At 45.0% G+C, this 23,873-nt stretch overlaps 1 protein-coding gene across 1 annotated transcript in view; it reads right to left on the reverse strand.

The window, feature by feature from the left end:
* chd5 (chromodomain helicase DNA binding protein 5) overlaps positions 1–23,873 on the reverse strand; it is a 35,412-nt gene that overhangs the window by 7,748 nt on the left and 3,791 nt on the right. The window contains exons 2-33 of the mRNA XM_018725235.1: positions 21,529–21,680; positions 18,312–18,503; positions 18,104–18,222; positions 17,302–17,543; positions 16,852–16,964; positions 16,460–16,583; positions 15,615–15,781; positions 14,840–15,058; positions 14,107–14,313; positions 13,558–13,769; positions 13,230–13,361; positions 13,021–13,123; positions 12,746–12,937; positions 12,435–12,635; positions 12,064–12,201; positions 11,531–11,652; positions 10,721–10,894; positions 10,370–10,511; positions 8,467–8,598; positions 7,879–7,996; positions 7,547–7,671; positions 7,169–7,415; positions 6,799–6,971; positions 6,278–6,452; positions 5,688–5,774; positions 5,394–5,482; positions 4,389–4,522; positions 4,083–4,227; positions 2,704–2,863; positions 2,298–2,377; positions 678–918; positions 274–363 (exon numbers count right to left, since the gene is read on the reverse strand). Of these exons, the coding sequence (XP_018580751.1) occupies positions 274–363; positions 678–918; positions 2,298–2,377; positions 2,704–2,863; positions 4,083–4,227; positions 4,389–4,522; positions 5,394–5,482; positions 5,688–5,774; positions 6,278–6,452; positions 6,799–6,971; positions 7,169–7,415; positions 7,547–7,671; positions 7,879–7,996; positions 8,467–8,598; positions 10,370–10,511; positions 10,721–10,894; positions 11,531–11,652; positions 12,064–12,201; positions 12,435–12,635; positions 12,746–12,937; positions 13,021–13,123; positions 13,230–13,361; positions 13,558–13,769; positions 14,107–14,313; positions 14,840–15,058; positions 15,615–15,781; positions 16,460–16,583; positions 16,852–16,964; positions 17,302–17,543; positions 18,104–18,222; positions 18,312–18,503; positions 21,529–21,680 (4,947 nt within the window). The remainder of the gene's footprint in view (positions 1–273; positions 364–677; positions 919–2,297; positions 2,378–2,703; positions 2,864–4,082; positions 4,228–4,388; positions 4,523–5,393; positions 5,483–5,687; positions 5,775–6,277; positions 6,453–6,798; positions 6,972–7,168; positions 7,416–7,546; positions 7,672–7,878; positions 7,997–8,466; positions 8,599–10,369; positions 10,512–10,720; positions 10,895–11,530; positions 11,653–12,063; positions 12,202–12,434; positions 12,636–12,745; positions 12,938–13,020; positions 13,124–13,229; positions 13,362–13,557; positions 13,770–14,106; positions 14,314–14,839; positions 15,059–15,614; positions 15,782–16,459; positions 16,584–16,851; positions 16,965–17,301; positions 17,544–18,103; positions 18,223–18,311; positions 18,504–21,528; positions 21,681–23,873) is intronic.

Here is a 23,873-nt window from a genome sequence, read left to right on the forward strand (position 1 = left end):
TGCCAGAGCTGTGGCTGAACAGTTGCATAAACAAGGTACTTTTGTCATGAAAAATAGAAATAAATTAAAATAGAAGAATAAATAAAACAAATAATTACAGCAGAAAAGAAAATAAACAGATACTAATAATAAGAGTAGCTCCCTACAGCTGAAGTTTAAGTGACATCGGCAATGACAATGGCATTCGGACACCTGGGAAGAGGGTGCAGGTGCCCCACAAAGCCTTCTCCTGTGGGTTATGGACAGTGAGGGACCCTTCTGCCTGGTACTGACCTGGTTTGGGGTCTTTCTCTTCAGCTCTGACTGCGGCTGGGTCACTGTCCTCCTTCTCAGAAGGCTTCTCGGCCTCCCGAGCTCCATCCCCTGGAGGTAACGGCACAGCCTGAGATTGCAGACCCGCAAAGTAGGCAGAAGAGATCACAGAATGTATGTCCTAGGCAGGACACACCGTATGACCCCAACACAGCAGACCGTGCGAGCAGGAACCACACGACCGCTTGAGACCAGACCGCACGACAACGACTGAGCAGCAATTCCCTGCATCGATTGTGACACTTAATGAAGACGAAGAGTAAAGGAAAATGAGCGCTGAGAGAATTCAGACCCTCTGTTTTGCATTGTTTTTTTTTTCACTTTCTTAGCACATGTTTTTAGAATAAGCCTGTGTGTTGGCATACCTGTGTGTGTTTGACTGGAGGAGGGCTCTGGGTGCTTGGAGGCTGGCTGTGTCTGATTGGGCGACGCATCTGTCTGACAGGAGGACGGCTGGCTCTGATTGGTCGAGGGCTCCGGCTGCTTTGGGGGCGATTCGGTCTTCCGTCTCTCATCCGCCGGCCGGTCTTCACTCGCCCCGCCCCTGGACTCCTCGCTGTCTGCCAGCTTGTCCGTCCCGGGAGACGACTCCATACTGGTCGGGACCTGTGGGGGGGGGCAAAGTCTGTGGGACTTTGAAGGTGAGAAGCACAGCGAGGACCAGAAAGACGGGAACAAGAAGCCGGGAAAGGGAACGAAGGCCGTATACAGGAGCAGAGAGAAAATACAGTGCTGCTTCAAAGTATGGGAAGCTCTTGTGTTCTTCAATTTTAGGCTTAGGGTGTAATGACCAATTCCATTTGTTGTTTTAGAAGAAATGGAAGAAATGATCATGTGTGTAAAAGAAACACACAAGCAGTGCAGGAATAAATGATGATGATGATAATAATAATAATAATAATAATAATAATAATAATAATAATAATAAATCTTGAAGAAACACATGCAGGTGCAAAAATAAAACCCCAAGAAGCCCAGGTTGCGTTGGTTAAACCAAGTTCGTGAGTAGAATCAGGGGTGTAAATCATAAAACTTTTATTTTCATATGTTATACCCATGATCTCTCAAGTTCATATACGGTTTAAATGTTCATGCGCCTTAACTTTATGATCATGCCCAGATAAGCCTTTACATAGGCGCAACTCCTGTATGTAAATGTTTGTTTACCCTTTAAAAATAAAATTGTAGGAAGGTGATCAGGATTTATCTATCTGGAGTTTTATGCACCATCGGTGCATTAAGTGGAAAGAAACAAACTAGGTTTACTTAAGAATCCCATGTCTGCAACTATGTCTCTTTCTCCTAATGTAATGCACAAATGGTATTTTCTCTGAGATGTACGTCGCTTTTGAGAAAAGCGTCTGCTAAATGAATAAATGTAAATGTAACATAAATGTTATACAAAAATAATGACCATCCATATAGGGTTCACATACTTTCAAGCAGCACTCTATCTGTCTCTTAGAAATATGTCTTATATATACTGTATTGATCTGTCCTTTGTTTTACCTGTAACTTGTGAAAGTACTCTGAGTCTGTCTGCTGCTACATAATAAATTGTATTGTATGGTATAAACAGTGTGAACGTGTGTCAGTGAGGGAAAGAGAAATCCAGCTGGAAATTCAGAGGGAGCTCAGGAGGAGTGAACACATTACAATAAAACTAATTTTCCAATTAATTGTTTACATACTTCTGTGTGGTATCACTTCAATTTTAATATTAATTGAACAATTTTCTAATAATAATGTTAACATGAACACAATTAATGGTCTATTTACTATTATTGGGAGAAATAGAAAATACTATTATTAATTCATACTGACTGTGATTTTACCAATGTCTTTCTTACATGCTTAAAATGTTAAAAAAAAAATGAATACTAACCAAAAGAATGCGCTTAGGGAGCATGTATTAAATGCATATCCCTGCCAGTGAAGCAGCCAGATTTGAGCTGAAGTGGAGGAAGAAATGCTGAAAATCTGACCTCCAGCTCTGGTGCTTTCTTGCTCTCCTGCTCTGCCGATTCCTTGTCCTCGGGGGGTCCTGAGAGCGGCTCAATTTTCTCTGCATGATAGCATGCAGAGTACAAACATCAACACCACGCAGAAACACACATAGTCAATATCACCTCAGGGAGTTCAAACCTGCACAGAAAACACCAACCCAGAGATGAGCCAAAGAGAGCACATGGAACATCCGTCATTTATTATGTAAATTAACAATAACGTCCTGATTTAATTCAAGCTTATTCTTCCTATCCAGTACTATATAGGTACTTGCTGGAAATACACCGTTTGTCTGTTTAGAATCTAGTAAAGCAGTTTGAACGTGAGTACTGTGATCGAGGAGTAGAGACGCTGGTCTAAATCTTGCCCATTTCTTGCACTCACCTGAGGGAATAGGTGTCCCAGGCTGTGTGGCTGCGGGGCTGGCTGGGACAGGAGTGTTTGGGTCCGAGGACAGGCTTTCCGTCAGCTTCTTGAGCTCCACGCCCTCGGGGAGCAGGTCGGGGGTGCTGTACTTGCCGTTGACATGCTCAAACTCCTGAACCTGGAGGGAGGTGGGGAAGCGGCAGAGTCGATTTTACTTCCACCTCGCTTTTAATATCCCGTTAATCCATGTTGCAAGATGACAGCGGTGTTTTCACCGGCACGGCCGAGCGTCCCCACCCACAAGCTCGACACGAAATAAAGCTTCATTAGACTTCAGTGAAAAAACAGCTCTCCGCCTTATGCAGGGAAACCTGATACTCTACACAGATCACAGTTTTGTATGAAAGAGACGAGACAAATCAACAAAGGAAACTCCTCAAAATAACAGAAGACATTGAGATTGAGCAACATACTTACCCTCAGCTGCTCCAGTAAAATTACCCAGCTGAGTTAATGGATAAATAATTGTAAGTCAATTAAGAGAAAAGCATCAGCCAAATATAAAGAAAAAAACAATTTCATACGAAAAACTACTAAAATACGGTGACCGATGAGCATTATCGTGTTTCTATGTATGTGACTTTTCATGAGTATCCTCAACTTTAAACTACAATATATTTTTGTGACTTAAATTTACAATGGTCTACATTATAGTAACTACAGCATATTCTCAATACTAACTAGGCAATAAGTAATTAAATGTATAAATAAAATTATTTTATCAAAACTCATTTTAACTAAATTTCAAGTAATTCCTTCAAAACAGGGTCAAAAAGACAGACAGACAGTTTTATTACCATTATGTAGCTGATGATTTTATCCTACCCAGCTTAGAGTTTTACACTGCTGTGAACGCTAGAGGACTAGGACAAAGGACCATAAACTCCTTCTCATTTGTCTGACACTTTTCTCCAAAGCGATTTATAATATAAAGCTACTTGAAACTATTTACCCATTTAAACAGCTGGGTAATTCAACTAGAACAATTCAGGGTAAGTACTTTACTCAAGGGTACCAGAGCTGGAGGTGGGAATTGAACCTGCAACCTTTGGGTCCAAAGGCAGCAGTGCTTACCACTACGCTTCCTACTGTACCAGAAGTATAAAACAGCCTCCCTTCCCGGACTTGAATTTACAGAATTTAGGCTGTTGGTTTAAAGAGAGCTGGAGAATGCAGATACCATGACCCTCTGGGACCCTCTAAGAGTGACTTTTCCCCATAAAAATGTCTTTGATGGGGAGGGTTGCTTCTGATTGAAAACGACTGTATTGAAAAAACAGGCTTAAACTTATAAAAGATCAGGCTGGTAACGGGTGAGAAGCAGGGCTGGGCAGCACCTTTTTGCGGACAAGGGACATGACCCCAATCCTGGTTAGCACGTGCTGGCGTGAGAGTCCTTCCCGCGGGACCCCGTCGGCAAAGGTCTCTGCCCCGTCTGCCCCGGGTTCGCACAGATGCCTCATGAAAAGGGACACGTAGGCCCTGGCACGGAGACAACCAAATACAATGACACCAGCTCCTCCTCAGCATCACAGGTCCGACTCCAGCTTCCCGGAAAAATATGCAATTGACTGTAATAAGAAAAAAAAATACGGTGCAACACAATAGTTCCTCTGCACAGGGAAGGCAGGTAGACGCTGCACCTGAACTCCTTCTCACTCTTGCCCCGTAGGTCCCTGACCAGCCAGTGGGAGTTGAAGGCATCCTGGGGGGGCATGCCCCAGCGCATGATGGCGTTGAGGAAAGCCTTCCGCTGCCGGGCATTGAACCCCAGCACCTGATGCAGAAACAAACAAACCTTCAGTGTGTTACTCTTACTCTTACTGCTGACTTACTGGTCAAGCACATGTTGTTTTTGCATCAAGGGCTACTTAGAATCATCTGGCTATTAATGATTCCCACAAAATTTTGTTGCCAGGATTTTACTTGAATTGCAAATATTTGACTAATGTGCCTCCAAGGAGAGGTGAACAAGTAGAATTTTAATTTAACAAGAGCTGACCGCATGTATCGCGTTGCCAAACGCCCAGCAGTGAGTTTGGCGGGCTGCTCCAGAAACTTCTTCATTTACTCAGGACTTGCCATATTTGTGCCAACAGATGAAATCTGGGTTTTTTTATTCACCATGCAAATAATGCCATGCATAAGAGCGACAAGGAAAAAATTGTACAAATCCCTGCTCCTCCGTTCATGCAATCACAAAAACTATTTTAAAACCTTGGAATATTTGTGCATGCTTATTTTTTTATTATTTTTAAGTAGCATCTAAGGTTAACCAGCAAATATTTATGTAAATTCCTAAAGAAACATTAATGATTGTAATTATTCCTGAAGACTAATAGATCGATTATGATTCCTTTTCTGTAAAGTTGTTTTTTTGTGTATTGCACACAAAAGTCCACCCTGCCGATTCTTTGGAAATAAACACGATAAAACAATCAAGAAATAAAAAGTAGATCAAATGATGGCTTTTAAGGGGACACTAAGTTGTGCACGTCTTTGTACATAGAGAAAGATTCCTACACAAATAAAAGGAGAGATGCATTCACGGACACCGGACAGAGATGTAGACAGCCACCTGCGCTTCCACAAAATACGGGAAACAAGCGAGTAAAAGTCTGCACCCAGTTCCGGAACTACCCCCTCACCTCTATGCTGCCCCCAACCCGTGCCAGCAGGGGTGGCAAAGGTTTGTCCCTGTCACTCTTCAGTTGACGGCGGGACTGGCGTCTCCCCCCTGCAGAACACAGCCGTGTCACTTTAGGGCACACCCACGCCGCCATCTTTACACTACCGCACTTCACAGAAACCACATTTCCGTTTTAAAACATATTGAATTTTTCAAAAGCTGTCTGGTATTGCAGAGACTCCCGGTAAAGGGCATACCGTGTTTTAACCATGTTATGCGGTATGCCATTATGGCAACATTTAGCAACACATACCTTCCGGTCTCTCCTCGAAATCTTCGTCCTCATCCTCGGACCCCACAGAGTACTCGGACTGATTGTCTGAAAGATCATCCTGCCATTCTGAGTCACAGATCAGAGAGAAACAGCACAGTGCATTCACCCTTGCAGGAGCACTGAACCTGCCGAACAATCGTGTGCTTCGGAGACTTCGCTGAACTCTAACTGCTCGCTGGGACCGCACTGACCATGTTAGGGACCCTGCTGGCCAATCACTCCTCACTGCAACCATGCTGACAGTTTCTGTGGCTCCAACTGCTCCTTCCTCACTCTGACCATTCTGCCGGCTCAATGGGCCAATATGCTCATCAATGTCTCAAATACTGCACTTGATGTTCGCTGTAAGAATGCATTTGTGATCACTCAGAATATGAGATGCAGCACACCCGTGCTCCTCATGCTCCTCACCCTCAGCCTATAATTTCTCTGAAACTTACAAAAATCCTCATGCACTAGAAGAAACCAGAAGAAAACGCAAGGTCACACAGATGATCACAGACAACCAAGGGCGAGAACCAAAACACCGTGTATGTGTACTATGCAGCATGTGACTATGGGCATCCTACCTTGGTCCTCCTGTGAGGTGTCGTTGTAGTTGACCTGCTTGCGGACGCGCTTGCCCTTGCCCAGGTTTCGGGCCAAGTCTTCCTGCTGTTGCTCGTAGTGGTGCCGCAGCAACTTCTCCCAGTAGTCAGGATCTACATTCTCCTCCTGCTTGATGATCTCCCGCTGCACTTCCTCCTGCAAGCACATATCACAATGTCCTGATGAGCACCTACATTGAGCTACTGCCTCTGACGTGTAAACATGGACATAAACTTCAGTTGGAGAGCAGTACTAAGTGTGCTGGACAGTGCTGTGTGTCTGACAACGCTGTTGAATATGTCTGATTTTATGGTTCTACAGCAAATGAAATAAGAAGCTTGTTATGGGAACCCTTTGGTGCCCAAGGTAGAACAAGCATGTGGTGCTTATGGCTGCACTGCCATCGCTCCTTATCTAGAATAAGGTGATCTTTTCTACAGACACAATCACAGTTGTTCTTTTCTACTCCCGGTGATTTATTGTCCATGTTGAAAGCCCTCACCTCTCCATCTTCCTCTCGCACCACATACTGGGCCACCTTGAAGGAACTGAGGTACTCGTTCATGTTCTGAATCTCCGTGTCTTCGGTGGCATCTTGGCTACGGTCCAGAAGCTTGGAGATGGCATCGTCGTCATAGTGGATCACACTGCCCTCCTCTCCATCCTTAGTATCCCCTGCAAAGAAAAAAATTGAGACATTAAAGAAAAATTTTGGCTGAGTCTTGGGTTTCTGTAACAAAACCTGAGAATGTAGCTGTACAAACCCATTTGTACTATACCCAGTGTACTTTACTCTCCTTTACTCTGTTCTGGGCATTAGAAAAGGCATACTGAAAACAGCAAGAATCTGTTGAGGGTTACATCCTACTTACCATTAGCCCGGGCAGCCTCCACGTCATCCTTGAAGAGCTCCTCTGTGCCAAACTTAAGAATGTCATCCAGCTCCTGCTTGGACATAGAGCCCGTCTTGGAGCCCAGGCCAGGCCTCACTACTAGGTGGGTCAGCATCATCTTGCGCTTGGCCACTTGGGTAATTCGCTCCTCTACCGAGGCACGCGTCACAAAGCGGTAGATCATCACCTTCTTGTTTTGGCCAATCCGATGTGCTCGGCTGAATGCCTGGGAGGTAAGGAACATGCAAAGGTAAAAACAGCAAATAAGGTAGAGATTCATAACCTATACTTGCAATCAAAATATCTCTGGCTTTAAACAAGCTCTTGCGTCTGCCTATGTGGCCTAAAGTACTTTACCTGGATGTCGTTGTGTGGATTCCAGTCCGAGTCATAAATGATAACGGTGTCCGCAGTGGCAAGGTTGATGCCTAGACCACCAGCCCGTGTTGAGAGCAGAAAGCAGAACTGCTGAGCTCCCGGGGCTGCACAGAAAAATACTGGTAAGTCCATATGTGTTGTCCTCCAGCAAAGCAGAGCATTACTGCAGTCATACAACTCAAGTTTAAAAAGTGTTGAGCCTTCACTCCCCTCTGCTACAACACCGTGGTAAACACTTGCTCTGAAATAGCTCTGCTTGCTCTTCAAACATCGAATCTCACCACTGTTGTGACAGGGTGGTGAGATCTTACCATTGAAGCGGTCAATGGCCTCCTGCCGCAGGCCACCGGTGATGCCCCCATCAATACGTTCATATTTGTAGCCCTCGTACTCTAGGAAGTCCTCCAGTAGATCCAGCATCTTGGTCATCTAAGAGAGAAAAATAGGGAAATGAAAACCATCTGTTTGCAGTGTACCACAAATAAATACAATAAGTCCCATTATAAAAACCCATACACAAGAACATGCTCACTGTTGGCGATACTGAGAACATGGTGTTAAACCAAAGTAACACACTTTTGAGACTTAAATTTCTCTTGGAAAAATCATAATCTTTCATGTATAACTGAACACTACAGCACCAGGAATCCAATATTACACTCATAGGGCTTATTGAATGATTGAAGCAATAGCCAATGCACACCTCTAAATCACCAGAGTTTTGGTGCCTGAAGTTTCAAGAAAATTTAATTTCATGGTAAGTTAAAGAATTCCCTAAGAAACTGGAAATACTGCATGAAATGGAAACAACTACATACTTTCAATATAAAATGTAATGAGCGTGTGGAACACTTGAATAGCAGAGTGTAGGAGCACGACACACATCTATACCCACTGACCTGAGAGAAGATGAGAACCCTGTGTCCTTCGTTCTTCAGTTTCTTCAGCATCTTCTGGAGAAGCGTCAGCTTTCCTGAGGACTTCACCAGTAGATTGCCGTCATAGGAGCCATTGGGCAGCACGGGGGCCTCCTACAATAACAGATGCAACATCTCACAATGGGTCTACCCAAACATCGATGAAAGTGACAACACACACATGTCAGTATACAAGGTATGAAACTTTTTAAGCTCCTTAAAACATAGTATATCCTGAATTCGATAGTTCACTGTATTGAAAGGGTAGTAGTATAGTTATACAGCTGGTAGGAAAGCAGTAAGAGACATATAGTTTCACCTTGAATGATGTCAGTTAATCCACACCACTGTTGAAGTACCTTTGAACACGGTACTAACCCTGAACTGCCCCTGTAAAAGTGTCCTAGCTCTATAGATGGAGTAAATAATGCTGGAAAAAAGCACCGGTTAAACAACAAGCACATTATTTCATGCATTGCTGTTATTAAACAATCGCAACGAAATTATAAGGCATTATAGCAATGGTCTCTAGCTGTACTGTAACAGCTTCCGGTGGGAAATCGCAGCTCACGATGCGCTAGGGGTAGGGATACAGTGCAGTTTGAAAGTATGAGAGCAAAATAGGGATGGTCATTATTCTTACATAAAATATTAAAATAGATATATGAAATGAATAAATGACTATGATTTACACCCCTGATTCTACTTACCTACCCGATGTAACCAATTCGATTTGGGCTTCACTTATTTTTCATACCTGTACTACTTGTGTGTTTCTACTACACACGATTTCCTCTAAAGCAACATATGGAATTGGTCATTCCACACCTATTACGTCAAATGAGAAACACTGATTCTCATTAAATAACCATTTTGTAGTAAAACTAAGTGACTCGGGGGGTTCACATTCTTTCAAGCAGCACTCTGTATGGTAATTCCATATTTTCACTGTACTAAAGGTGGTAGCTTGTCACTGTCTCATTACATCGTGTTAATTATATCGCACTGCCAGGGTGGGTAGAGCCTTCCCATCATCCCTTGCCACTTAGTGACTTCTTGTTGTATGATGTTTAAAAGCTGTTCTGGAAATGTTTATAGAGTTAATGAATGTTTTGTAGGCAGGAGTTACTGGGGTGGGTCATTTTGTACTGTTGTTTGTGATGTTTTGTTAGCCACCGTGAATGTCCTTACTGTCACAATTCATGTTCCCCTTCGTTTCTCACTGACATTAATTTGAGGGTGTTATGCAGCAGTGGCTGCTGTGCAGACTGTTAGACAGATCCGAGAGCACAGCATGAACAAACTTTTCCTGAGTGATCTGTTCTCACAGTATTGTACACACTTACGCCATTGTATATTTTAAATGAGTATCTGCAAAGTGACTTACAATGTTAAGCAACCTACAATGATTAACTCATTTATACAGCTGGGTAATTTTACTGGAGCAATTCAAGGTGAGTACCTTGCTCAAGGGTACAACAGCTGGAGGTGGGATTTGAACCTGGAACCTTTGAGTCTGAAGACAGCCATTCTACCCACTATATACTCCATATTTGAAAACCACTGCTTAGAATCCTAAAGCAGCTAGTTTAATGTGCGGACTTATCTCTACACTTTGTAAGGCTTTCCGGTGGCAACCCAGTTCTAGTTAAACGGCTTTTGTATGTCAAAGCTACTTCTAGACAAAGCAAAGAACAGAAAAACCCAAACCAAAGCCAGTTCCACCAACGCAGCTATTTCAAAATGTCAGAATGGGGTGGTTCATAAATTCAAAAGAAAACATATTTTTACTTCTATAGCCTTATACCATTATGACAAGTAATGAGGACATTGGGATACCATTTGCACGATGAGATAAGTTTAAGGGTCAGTGAGAAGTCCATACCACAGCAGCCACTGGGAACAGGTAGGGGTGGTTACAGCACTTTTTGAGGTCCATCATAATGTTGAGCAGGGACACCTGGTTCCCCCCACCCTTAGAGTTCAGTGCCTCAAAGTTTCGCGTCAGGATGAACTTGTAGTACTTTCTGTGGATCAAAAGGCAGACATTAGATCTAGCTCATAATTGTAAAGCAACTTCTAAGACAGGTAAGTTCTAAAGCTTTGAACTCTACACAGGAAAGGCTAACAGCAAAAAGGAGGGCTGCAAGGAAGTAAACAACAGGAGACAAGTGAAGATTGACAAGAGAGAGACAGACAATGGAGGAGGAGGAACTAGAAGGAAGGGATGACTGACTTCTGCATGGGACTGAGCTCCACACGGACGATGAGTTCTGTCTTGGCTGGCATATTTTTGAAGACATCTGCCTTCAGCCTACGGAGCATGTGTGGCCCCAGTAGGTCATGCAGCTTCTTGATCTGGTCCTCCTTGGAGATATCTGCAAACTCCTCCAGGAAGCCCTCCAGGTTACTGGCATCAGAGAAGAGGCTTGGAATCACTATCGTTTGTTTCATAAGCTCAGAGAGGCAGCAGAGATCCAATACTGGTCAAACTCCTGGACCTGTGACAGGAAGGCTGTTGAATCATGATCCAGAGAGGCTCCTTTGCACTTGAGCAAGGTCCAGGGATAGATTGCGTTGGTAGAACATCAAAGTGTGAGAAATGTGAACTGTAAGCCACGTAAATTACATTTGATAAGAGGGTTTCCTAGGCTGTTTTTCACTTGAGAGACACAAGGACATATATATTTTCACCCCAACACTAAAGCATATGTTTCAGGTTGATCGTGAACCCCTTGGTGGATCAAAAACAATGTGTAGTTTCTTGGATCAACAGCACTAGGAATTGTTGTTGTTGTTCATGTTGTACCAATGATGACAACAACAACAACAATAATAATAATAATAATAATAATAATAATAATAATAATGCAATTAAGACATTAGACTGAATTTCTACAAATAATGTTTATCTTATATTTCCCTTCAGTGTAAATAAAAGAGCTATACTAACAGAACTGGCTGTCTGATATGATCAGCAGCCCAGATCTTGTGTTTAACCTCACAGCGAACAGTGACACTGAGAAGACCCAGCCCAAACTCTTACTTGAAGCGCTCTGGCGTAAGGAAGTTCAGCAGATGAAACAGTTCCTCAAGGTTATTCTGCAGTGGAGTTCCAGTCAGGAGCAACTTGTAGTAAATCTTATAGCCGTTGAGGATTCTGAAAAACTTCACCCAGAACCAAGAATTTGCAGTTTTATTAGATCAAGACAATACTTCTAAAATGGAATCCAAATGATTACTTTTTACTGGTGAATTAAGTCTGCTCTATGAATTTTTGGTGATGCTGGTGTCACAACATAAGCAACAATTAAATAGTTACTATGACAACAAGGGTTTCTTGCTGCGTATGGACTCTAATTTGCAGCAAGCAGCACGTAATTTGCATTTAAACATTTGAGCAGCACTTTTTTAATATGCATGATTTTGAACAGAGAAGTGTCTTTTATCATGATTGCATGGGCTTTTTATGCTCTAAGACATAAATTGTTCTTTCTACAGACAGAAAAAGTCAAACTTTCCACTTTCAATGATTTGCACTGTACTACCTTGGATTATCTTTATCTGGGTGTAGTTTACCTTGGACTGGTTGTTCTTGAGCCTGTGGGCTTCATCCACCACCAGGCAAGCCCAGCTGATGGATCCAAGGATGGCCTGGTCTATGGTGATGAGCTCATAGGATGTCAACAGAACATGGAACTTGATCGGTGTGTCCTTCTGCAAAAGAGGAAGAAATAACAAAAGGAAACAAGCCTTTAAATGACATGTCAGTTTTCTAGGAGTACCCTTTTTCCAACAACCTTCATAATCTGCTGATGCACAACAAAAGCTGTGCTCTGCCTGAGAGAAGTCTTCGATGTCCCTACATCAAATGTTGCTCCTCATACAACATTCATAGGACACTGGAGCCTTTGTGGACGTACCTTCCCATAATGCTACAGGCAACCTACCTTCATCCGAAAAACTTTGCGGCCAGATTTGACTGCGCTGTCTTCGAAAGTGAATTCATTCTCTCGAATGATCGAGCGGCTCTCTTTGTCCCCAGTATAGGTCACCACATAGAAGTGCGGGGCCCACAGCTCAAATTCACGTTCCCAGTTGATGATGGTGGACAAGGGAGCACTGACCAAGAAGGGCCCCTTGGAGTGGCCCTACGTAGAGGAAATATATGGCCTGATTCAGCATCAACAGCTCCAGCAGGTGGTTGCACTCCTGTTATAGGAATGCCCAGTACATCCATTTAAAAATAAAGAATGCACACCTCTTTGTAGAGGGAATAGAGAAAGACGATGGTCTGGACCGTCTTGCCTAGGCCCATCTCATCAGCAAGGATGGTATCTGTGCCCTGCGCCCAGGAGAAGCGGAGCCAGTTGAGGCCCTCCAGTTGGTAGGGGTGTAAAGTGCCCCCTGTGGCATTGATGTACCAGGGCTGCTGGTCAAATTTGATGGTTGGCTGGAGGTCACGAGAAAGAGCCCCGTCAGTCTGCTGTACACCAGTGAGGAACACCAGCCTCACCACTATTGCTGCTTACTTACATCCACTGTTGGGGTCTCTGGGGGTGGTTCTCGTTTCTCCTCCTTGGACCGCTTCTCTTTCCTCACCACAAGGGGACGACTGTCCTCACCAAGTATCTGCTCCCTGGGAGAAACCGGGTGGCTGTTTCTCAGCAAGAGCACCGACTGCTGTAGGAATTCTGGTACTTTGGAATGGCAATGCATGGAAGCAAGGTATAATGGTGGCTGACCTGTGGTCCCAGTAGGCCTGCTTGAACCGGTCATAATCAGGGATATCAAAGTCGTCCACTTCCCAGGTGCACTGGTCATACGGCAGGTCCCTCCATTTGATGAGGTAGTGCACATCCCCATCCTTGTCAAAACTGACAACATGACACAGTGAACATGAGTATTTTGGTTTTATTACATTTATTACAGCATCAATGAGAATATGATAAATAAGAAAAATGGACACCCAAGTAAGTGGTGCTTAGTCTTACAACCAAGAGGACCTTACTGGTTAGAGTGGTATACGCCAATGCCCAATGGGATCCCAGTAGGGCTGGATGGGTTTCGCACCTGTGGTTCAGTATCCTGTGGATGATCATCCACTCTGGCTTGATTCCATAGCGATAGAAGCGCTCCTCCATGATGGCATACTGCGGGTCCTTGCTCTTCCGCTTCTCGATATTCAGTTCCTCATCCCCAGAACCATAGTCATAAGGCGGAGGCTCATCCATATCATTTTTGCGCTGGTAGTTACGATACATGACGGTGTGGTACAGCTCCAGCTGGGCAGAAGAGACAGGGAAGAAATGGGGGGATCAGAGACAGGAGTCACCGGGAAGGTCCTAACAAAAATGATTCACTCGGGGCAAATAACCCGGTCAGGTTAAAACAGCGACAGATGATGAACGGTCGTGACACTTTTACACCTCATTGGTACAATTTACAAGACGAATTTTACACATTATTTGCCTGAGCATCACTGCCATTCACCAGTCATGAACCCCCACTAAAGCTCCAGGTCATGGTAGCCAAGCAAGCCATTAATGGTCAGCCAGCAGGGGTCAAAGGCTGCTCTTTTATGAATTTATTAGTCACTGCTGCTGCCAGTGTCTGCTTTACCTGGAGCTCGCTGACCCAGGAGCAGTGCCAGTAGGAGAGCCCAGCCCACTTCACAAACAGCTGCCTCTCAGGGCGCCCCTTCAGAGGGGGGTTAAGCATCGGCATGCCTGATTCCCCATCAGCTGCAGGGGGTGCCTCAGGGGGTAAGGGCGGGTCACCCCAAGTCCAGTGAAGAATCCGCTGAACCTTCCCTTTCAGAGGAGGACACTGGGGGATAACGTGACAACAGATTAAAAACATCCAAAATCCTAGAAGATTTCAAGAAGTGGATCTCAATTTATCCCATTTCTTAATCCTGTTAAAACACCTTTGGAAGTAATGAGACTAAGAAAGCTGGTATCTTGTAGTACAAACGTTTCCGTTACGGATTTTTAAAGATACAAACATTTTCCAGTTTATTCTTAACTGTATTTTCTTCCATCTTTGCTGCTGATACATCAAATTTTCTATTTGTCTGCTGCAGAATCTAAGAGACTCAGTCATTAGTTGACGGTAAATTGTACGACACCGCCATGACTCAACTCACTTCAACAGTGGTTGCAGCTTGTGTCTGGTGTCTGCTAGCGCTGGCGATAAAGAAAATGAGGAACGCTACGCACATTCATAAGATGGAACTGACAGCAATCAGCTTTGAAGAGGAGTTTATGTGGAGAAGGTACTTTTATTTTCAGCCATTCAAAATGAGTTCTAATTTTAAGATAGCTGTTTAAAAGGTTTACCCTGTGTCACCTACCATGCAGCGTGGGCACAGCCACTCCCCGTTTGGTATTTCGGGAAGGGGAGGATTCAAGCAGTGGATATGGTAGGACGAAGGGCAGGTGTCACAACACAGCAGCTCGCCGCCGTCTTTGCACACCCTGCAAAACTCCATGTGGTCGTCCTCTTCCTCACCAGCTGCCTCTTCCTCTTCCTCCTCATCATCTTTTGCCTCCCACTGGATGCCTTCCTTCTCCTGTAAAAAAAAGACAGACCTGCATTCCAGCTTTTTGGAAATCACACTAAGTGTATGCGTAAAGGGGCCCGTCATGGAAGCACGGGGTATGAGGCAGTGCACACCCTGAAAAGAAAACCAGTTTATTGCAGGGAAATCACACACACACTATGGGCAATACAGAGTCACCAATTAACCTGAAAGGCTGGTCTATGGTGTATGGAAGGAAACCAAAGCGCCCAGTGGAAACCCACACAAACACAGAGGGAACATAAAAACTATACACACAAGCTTTGAACCCACGTCCAAACATACTGTCTGCGCTGCAGATTTAACATACAACACTATGACATTTTGAAGAAGGTGTGTAATTGTGATGCAGGCATTTCCTGGGATGCACCACTTTAGGACAAGCTCATTTTAATGTATTACCGGTAATGTCTGTGGTGATTACAAAAAGCATAGGGTAGAGAACAGACCACATTTTGACCGTCTTTTGCTTAGAAATGTGGGAAAAATTATATTTATTTAAAATCAAGACAAAGGTACATGTACAGATTAACTAAGGTTATCTCACACAGTGAGGGCAGCTCCACTTCCCCTCAGGGGCCTTCTCCAGCTCAGGGTCCAGGCACACCAGGTGGTACGCCCGAGGACAGGTATCGCACAGGATGATCTCACCACCTTGCTGGCACACCTCACAGTAATCTTGGTGGTCCGTCTCATAGCCATCCCCATCTTCTCCTGTAAAAGGTACGGGTAAACATGGGCTTCACACCCTCTGCACCCTAACATTCATTGGGAATGTGACACATAAGTGAGAGGTGGTAGGCTTGACACCTAGAAAAGGCTCCACTGCTGAATTTTAGAGGAACATACCAAAATGTAAAACATTGGCCTGTGTGAGTAGGTAAAATATACCATTGTCTCACTTATACAGTGCTGCTTGAAAATATGTGAACCCCCTGAGTCACTTAGTTTTACCACACAATGGTTATTTAATGAGAATCAGTGTTTCTCATGTGACATAATAGGTATGTAATGGCCAATTCCATATGTTGCTTTAGAGGAAATCATGTGTGTAGCAGAAACACACAAGTAGTGCAGGTGTAAAAATAAGTGAAGCCCAAGTTGCATTGGTTACACCAAGTAGGTAAGTAGAATCAGAGGTGTAAATCATAGTCATTTATTAATTTTATACTTTCATTTTCAGATTTAACACTTATATTTTATGTTTATTTTAATAATTTAAATAAGAACAATGACCATTCCTATACGGTTCATGCACTTTCAAGCAGCTCTGTAAAACACATCCACAACAGGTTTCTTCTAAGTGGACAAAATGCTGGTGTAACAACTGTGTTGAACAGCATTAAAAGCCAGTGTGTTTTGCATTCCCTAACTGTTGTACAAACAGCTCACTTTTCCTCTTCTTGCGACCCCGCCGCGGCTTCTTTTTGGGGGCTCCAGAGGCGTCCGAGCGCACGGAGGCACTGTGGATGCTGATGTCATCGAAATCTGACTCCTCGAAAAAGTCCTCTTCGCTCTGAGACAGAGACCCACTGCACTGTCACACGGTACTTGGAGCCGATCGACAATCAGGCATGGATCAGTCACAGTGGCACGTCATTCTCACGACATCGAAAGCCAACAAATCACAAGGACCTAGCATTCACGACAAAGGGACAAGTCAATAAAAAGCCATGCAAAGGATTTGTTTAACAATGTGTGTAAACTGCCAGATACACTGGACACACCAGCTGACTAACAGGTTAAAGACAGCGCAGCGCTCCATGAGCCTACACCTTCCTCACCGATGAGGCCTTTTTCCTCTTTCCGCTCTGCCCAGACTTCGGCTTGCTCTTCTTTCCCTTGCCCTTCTTCTTGGCCTCCTTTGCACTCTTGCTTTTCCGCCTCACACCTGGACCTGGAGGCAGACAACAAGGGAGACGATGCACTTTCTGCACATTTCCAAGTCATTAATTTGACTGATCCTCTTGTTTGCAACGACAAACGTGTCCAGTGCACTGAAAAAGCAGTGCACTAAACGTTAAGAGTCGATGCTGACAAAACAACATGAGAATCGAGAAGAAAGTCTAATCTGTAACATAATAAGGTTAGAAATTCTCTCAGAAACTCATTATTCAACTAGTGTAGAATTAAAACAGTTATGCTTATATTGCCTTCTTCAATGCCTTTAGGGTTTGTGGCTGGCTCACTGACTATTTTCTTCAAGTTGGAAGTCACTGATCGGAAGCCGTTACCCTTTCCTTCTTTGGTTTTGGCTTTTTTGATTGTTCCCCCTTGAGAGGACTGCTGAATACTGCTGACGGAGATGGACGGAGTCACCGTGACCGTTTCTACAGCAGCGGCCACAGCAGCCGCCACCGCCGTGGCAGAAGTGCCCTTGAAGGGATTGTTGGCACTAAACTCGCGCCACTTGGCACCCAATACTGTCATCATCTTGGACATGGGGATCTTGGGGTTCTTCTTGGCAATGAGGGGCCTGAACACAAACAGAGAGGAAGGCAAAGTCACAACGAACCGCATATCGACGAAAATTCGACTTCCTATCAATTCTACATGCAGCTAATTGTGTAATGTACGCTGCAAAAGATGATGGTACCACACTGGACTAAGTGACTGTACTTTGTGAATCTCGTGTCTACATCCATCTCTCCATCTGTTGGCGAAACGCACTTTTGTTTACTCTGAGTTGGATGTCACTTTGGAGAAAAATGTCTGCCAGACCAGACACACCAGATCAGCAGAGCAGATATGGAGTTCCGTTTCAAATGTGAGACAGGATAAAAAGGCTCAGAGATCTCAAGATGTTCGGGACTATTAGCACAGATGCTAAACCTACAGGGTTACTTGAAGACATCCCACAGAGGTGCCAAGGCATGACTAGCAAAGAGGCAGAAATCTTACATTTAATGTTCGACTTTTTACCCGAGCGGAGTACCAAATAATCACCAAACATACAGTGAAATAAAATGACCGAATTACAACATTCTGCGGAAAAGGTGTGAGGAAAACGAGCTAGACAATCTGACAAGAGTGTACCTAAGGAACTGGCTAAAAGCCTTGTAGTTGGTAAGTGTTCGGTAATCCTCTTCAGAGAAGGCATATTCGACGTTCTCCAGACCCCACTCCTGCATCAGCTGACTGGACGACTTCGGTTCCTGTGGAGGAAACAGGGACGAGATGTCCACAAGGAGCCCATCCAACCATTAAGCTAATGTGACTGGTCAAAGTACCGGCACGTGCTCACCTTGAGACTGCTATCGTCATCGTCTTCGTCATCTTCTTCATCCTTCTTCCTCCGCTTGGTTTTCTTCTCTTTCTTTTCCTTGGGCCTCTTTTTCTTCTTCTTCATAGGAGCATAGCTGCTGCTCTCACTTTCGGACCTGTCCACAAGCTCCTCGTCTCTCTCAGAGACGTCCTCTTGCTCGCTGGTGTCACCCTGCAGCCACCGGGAACACTGTCTCAGTGATGATAGCAGAAGGGGTAAACACAACTGACTGACAGTACACTGTCCCTCACCGCTTTCAGTCAGCATACAGACACAGAGGTACACGCACCCCTTTTTCAGCTACTAAGACTCAGGGGTGTGCTCTGATGGCTGAAAAGAGATTCCACGGCTCATTCCTTTTAACTCACATTTTATAAAAGATAGTTTCAGAGAAACCAAACTCATATAACCTCATTACCGGCCTCAGACAAACAAATATGAGAGGGCTGCCCCACTTTGTTACGGTGTTGGTCTGAATAGCTTGGCGGGGCCCCTAGTGGCACTGTCTTAAGTGACAGCAAGGACAGCGACAGGAAAACGGATAGGGAGCGTCACACGTTCATATTTACACGCGATACCCATTCCGCAGACAGTCAGTGTCAGGGCATGTATCAATCAGTGTGAAAAACACAGCAAATGGCACAAACACTGAAGCCCAGCACTGCGTGCCAAAGCAGTCTCATGGGCACTAAAGGGTGTCCTCCAGTCAGTTCCAGCTGAACCGCTGGAGCCCTGCGGTGGGCGGGACCGCAGAGCCCCCCCCGACGGCATAACGTTGGCAGACGTGCCTGCCGCACCGCAGCGAGGACACGGGGCAGGTTAGCGGGCGTCTCGCTCCGCAGCACAGGGGAGGCTCGTGTTGCCGCAGAACGCTGCCAAAGCCCCGGCAGCAGCCCGTCTTTGTTGCCATGGTTACCCGGCTGCGCAGCGTCTGGACTCCCTCTCTCCGCAGCAGCCAATGGGAGCGCCTCATCCAATCAGACACCTTTGCATAACGAGCTTATTATGCCGAGGCCTTGCAGTGTCTCTGTGTTCTGAGGCCCGTCTAGACAAATCTCATTTACATACTGAGGGAGAGATGGAAGCAGGCAATGGGGGAGGGGGGAGTTATGATTGCAGAATGGGAGGGCATTGTAGGAACCACGAAAGACCCAGAGGATTCGAGCGCAAACAGTGTTAATGTTCCATGACTATAACAGCGGCGAACGTGACCGAAAGCAAGTCTCAGGACAAAGCACCCGATGAGCGCACCAAAGTACACGACACCCGAATAGATGCCATAGATGTGAACTACATGGAAAATCATATCGCTGCTGCACTTGTAAAAAGAAAAAACCAAACTAAGCGAATGATGGCACAAGCAGATCTGTCAGACGTAATGTGCACCTCTTAGCTCTGTTGTCCCTTCAATGGCCAGAGCAACAGGCAGAAAAGCTCTGTGTTTTAGATGCTGAGAGTGATGACCAGAATGCTGGCTGCATAGAGGTTACCACCTGCAAGCAAGCAGTCGCCAAGATCAAACAACCGTAAACCCCGATCCAAACGCAGCCACGCAACCCGACACCTCTATGACCACAACTATGAAACTGCTCAGCCACCTGGCACAAATGGTGTGAAATACCTCTCTCCACAAAAATCACTGTATTATTCAAGAAAAATCCACAGCATGATCAGAAAATACAACCAAACGTTCTCCCTGAGTGTGTAGCGCATTTGTTATTAGGGTCTCTATGACAGCACATTCCACTCATGCTGAGGGAGATGGGAAGGGTTTCCTGGGTTGCCTGCTGCGTTGGGTAGGGAGGGAAAGGGCTTTCCCTGCTGGTGGGCAACCCTCAGCCATCCTCAGGGACACACCGGCAGCTCAGCAGAGAGCGAGGACATTGCGGGCTAAAGAAGCTCAATTCTTACTGAAGATGTTCCTTAACCACAAGGGATAGCGGGCTGGGGGCAAGAGATGAGGAACAAAGCCCAAAATGCTGTGAACCAGTGGTAGTTAGACACTAAAGCTGGTAGAAAAATCTTTAGAGTGGAGGACTAGGGAGCTAAAGCACATCAGATGTGCTCTAAGGATGCCTGTCTAATGTGGTGGTGACCAAATGGACAAGTTTCATTGGGACAGATTTTAGCAGCTTATTTATAAAACAGGAGCAATGATGTCTTATCCAAACAATGACTTCTATTAAATAACTAAAATCTGAAGAAGAACTTAAAAAAAAAAAAAAAAAAAAAAAAAAAAAATCGCACCTTACAGTTCATGAGAGATAATAAGGCTGACACATTCTTAGCACTTCCAATCATATCTTTGTGGATTTTTTTTTTTTTTTTGGACTGTCACACTAGCTCATTTAATAACACCTTCCTGGGCCTTTTTATAGCAACCACTTTTTAAAAGGATTCTGCCTCATTCCAGGCAAAACTGTCTCAGCAAGGAGCAGGTAGGTGGTAACAGCTCACGGGATGTTCTGCTGGGATGCATGTGGAGCCATGGAGGTTCTGCTCTGTTTATTTACCGACTCCATCTGTGTGCCCCCGACAGCGCTCCTGGGAGTTCACCTGTCAGGTCAGCTCTGTCACCAAACAAGCTCTGCGGGGCATCAGCATGGCGGTGACAGAGAACCAAGCCTGTCATAACGGCGCCTCTGGCCCAGAACTTTCACCTGTGTCGCTTTGCCTTTCTTTCCCTCATTTTTCCTGCATCCTGCTCTGCTCTCAAGAAAGAGCAGTAAACTTGTTTCTTGTGCTCCCACATCAGCGCCAGAAAACACATTTCTCAGACACTCAAAGCTACTCACGTAATTTACACACTATTAAAACCATTCAGTATTTCAGTAATAATCATTGAGTTTCCAAGAATAAACCTGCATGCATGACATTTTCTCGAAATTTACCCTGCTATCCTGAACTGTCAAATGACTGAAAAAATGATGCCACACGGAAGTACGCGGTAACTGCTACTGCTAACCACTGCTATGTAAAGACTGCACACAACTGCAGATTCTGATACTGACTGACTGCTAATCATCAGTTTGAGCATTTGAGGGTCGCTACTGGCATGGGTCTTCACAACATGGACTTTTATCCAGTAGATTGCTCAAGGCCCATGAAGGGCCCGGCTCTCAAATCCTAGGGCAAAGTACAGAACAGGAATTGATTTGACTGAGTAGGACAGATTCGGTAAGAACAACAGTCTCACCTCCTTTATCCTCTTCTTAACTTTGGGCATCTTTCCCTCCTTCAACTTGCGTACTTTCTTCTTCTTTGGCTGTTTGAGAGAGCCTTCTTCGGAGAAGAGTCTGTCCAGGGGAGCGAGGGAAACCGGCTGCACCTCACACTCTTCCTCATCATCTGGACACAGAGGGATACAACTCATCAGTCCTCCCAAGCATTACTCCCTGCTTACATTTTCTAAAATGTTTTTTTACCGTCCATATGGATTGCACATTCACAAGACCAGATCCTTAAGTTTGGCAGCCGTTGACAGTTTCTGCTGCACTTAGATATATTACTTGCACAGATACATTTGATAGCATGAAGACACTCAGCGACAGGCGTGTGTTCAACTGCCTTTTTTCATAAAGCGGTCATGGATTATTTTCACAATCTAGAAGTGATGAAATCGGCTGTAAAAAAAGAAGAAACAAGGCTCCAGCTGTATAATTTCAGACACAGAGGCAGTGGGAACAGTGAGGACAGGTCCATTTTCAGAGAAGCTGATGTAGGTCATAGGAGATCAGATGGCTGAGCAGGTAGCTTCAGGCTAACGACATGGCAAGCAGCGGGGGCCAAGTACAGATGCCCAGCTCAACCAGCCATTGAGCATCGCCTCACTCCCCAGGAAGCGCGCAACCTTAACACCCCACTTAACCACTCTTTATCCATCCCAAGCACTCAGAGATGGGGGAGGGTCTCTCAGGGCTGAAAGGGGCGTCCACAGCCCATGATTACATACAGTCCCCAACAGCTTTCACAGCTCTCCCAGAAAACTGTGGCTCCTCTTGTTCTGAGTACCCCTGAAAGACAGATCAGACTTCTCCCTGAAATCTCACTGCTGTAACTGCACTCGAATTTAGGCCAAAGTGTCTGCAATACCTCACAGGGGCCCTTCCTGGCGTCTATAATATACGGCTGCCGCCAGATATCACAGTTAAGGATTCCGCAGACGTGCACGCCCTTTAAGGCCTCCAAACGGTCACCCCCATGCTGATAGAAAGCAGAATTTAATTCAAATGTCGGAAATATTCTAGTCGTACAAAGCCATGTTTTGTCATGGGAGTTCTTATCCACTCAATGGTATTAAAGCAAAGCTCTCTGTGGCCAAGTGGAACACTTCCTTTTGAATTCCCATGGTGAAGCCTTAACTACATAATCCCTCAAAGGTTATCTGGACTTGGAAATCCTCCTCACCCAAGTAAACGTGGCAAGGACGTAAACGGGCTTATCGGTGTCCCGCCAGCCACCACAGCGGCAATCGCTCGCCACAACTGAGTGGAGATCTATGTGCATCTGCACCTCAGTGGGGCTCAGGTCACCAAATTTCCGGAATTCCAAGGCAGGAGGTGCTGGGAAAGGAGCTGGGGAGGACCTCGTAGTACATTTTGTTGTGGAGATAGGAAGCAAACTTGGCAGAGGGCATCTGTGGAGTGGGCACTGTTAAGGACTGCAGACAGGTGGGGTCTGGGCCTTGGCAGCTGACGCTCACCAGCGGAGCTGCAGCTGAGGTTGGCACGAGCGTCCCAGTCAGCAGCACAGCACTGACCTTCTTGCAAGGGCCCGCCAACCGGTGCACTCCATTACGCAGGAGACCCGTGGCGCTGTCCTTCTAAGAAACCCGGTGTTTACGGGAAAATGCATTAGCTGTCTGACAGGCTCCATATGGAACCGTCTGGTTAATGGTTCCCTGACCACTTAAGCAGGGTGGATGGGCACAATTCTCCCCCATCAAGCCCTTGGGTTTTTACACACACACTCACTCTCACAGGCACAATAATACATGCAAGCCACGAGTGAGACAGGGGTGTCAGATTTCACGGGGTGATGCCAAAAAAAAAGCACTCGGTAATCACAGGGACAAGTTCCAATACTGCACAGCAGACAAACAAAGCTTTTATTTATCAATTTCAAGGCATGATTGCAATAATTTCATTGAAGCTGAGACTTTATTTTCAAACACTGGTAACAGCTTCTTAGCTTATGAACATATGTAGACACAGGGTAGCAGCAGAAGTATGAACAAGAAGAGGTATAGAGTATAACATCTATAGCTAAGAACAAGGGTGGACAAGAGGAATAGTTTAAATAATAAAGACCTTTTAAAGAAGTATGAACAGTAGCAGAAAAAGAATGACCCAGAGAAGAGCAGTCTGGCTGCAGAAGCAACACACAGTAGAAACAGAAGTAGAACCAGAAGATAAGAGTTTGGGTCAGTTGAAGAGCAGAAAAATGAAGTGGAACAGAAGACTGAGTTTAAATCTGTGGAATGCAGGAACATGAACAGGAATAGAAGGTGAAATCTGAAGCAGAATTAGACAGAATCTGGAA

This window comes from Scleropages formosus, chromosome 22 (genome assembly GCF_900964775.1).
Source record: "Scleropages formosus chromosome 22, fSclFor1.1, whole genome shotgun sequence".
Taxonomy (NCBI): Eukaryota; Metazoa; Chordata; class Actinopteri; order Osteoglossiformes; family Osteoglossidae; genus Scleropages; species Scleropages formosus.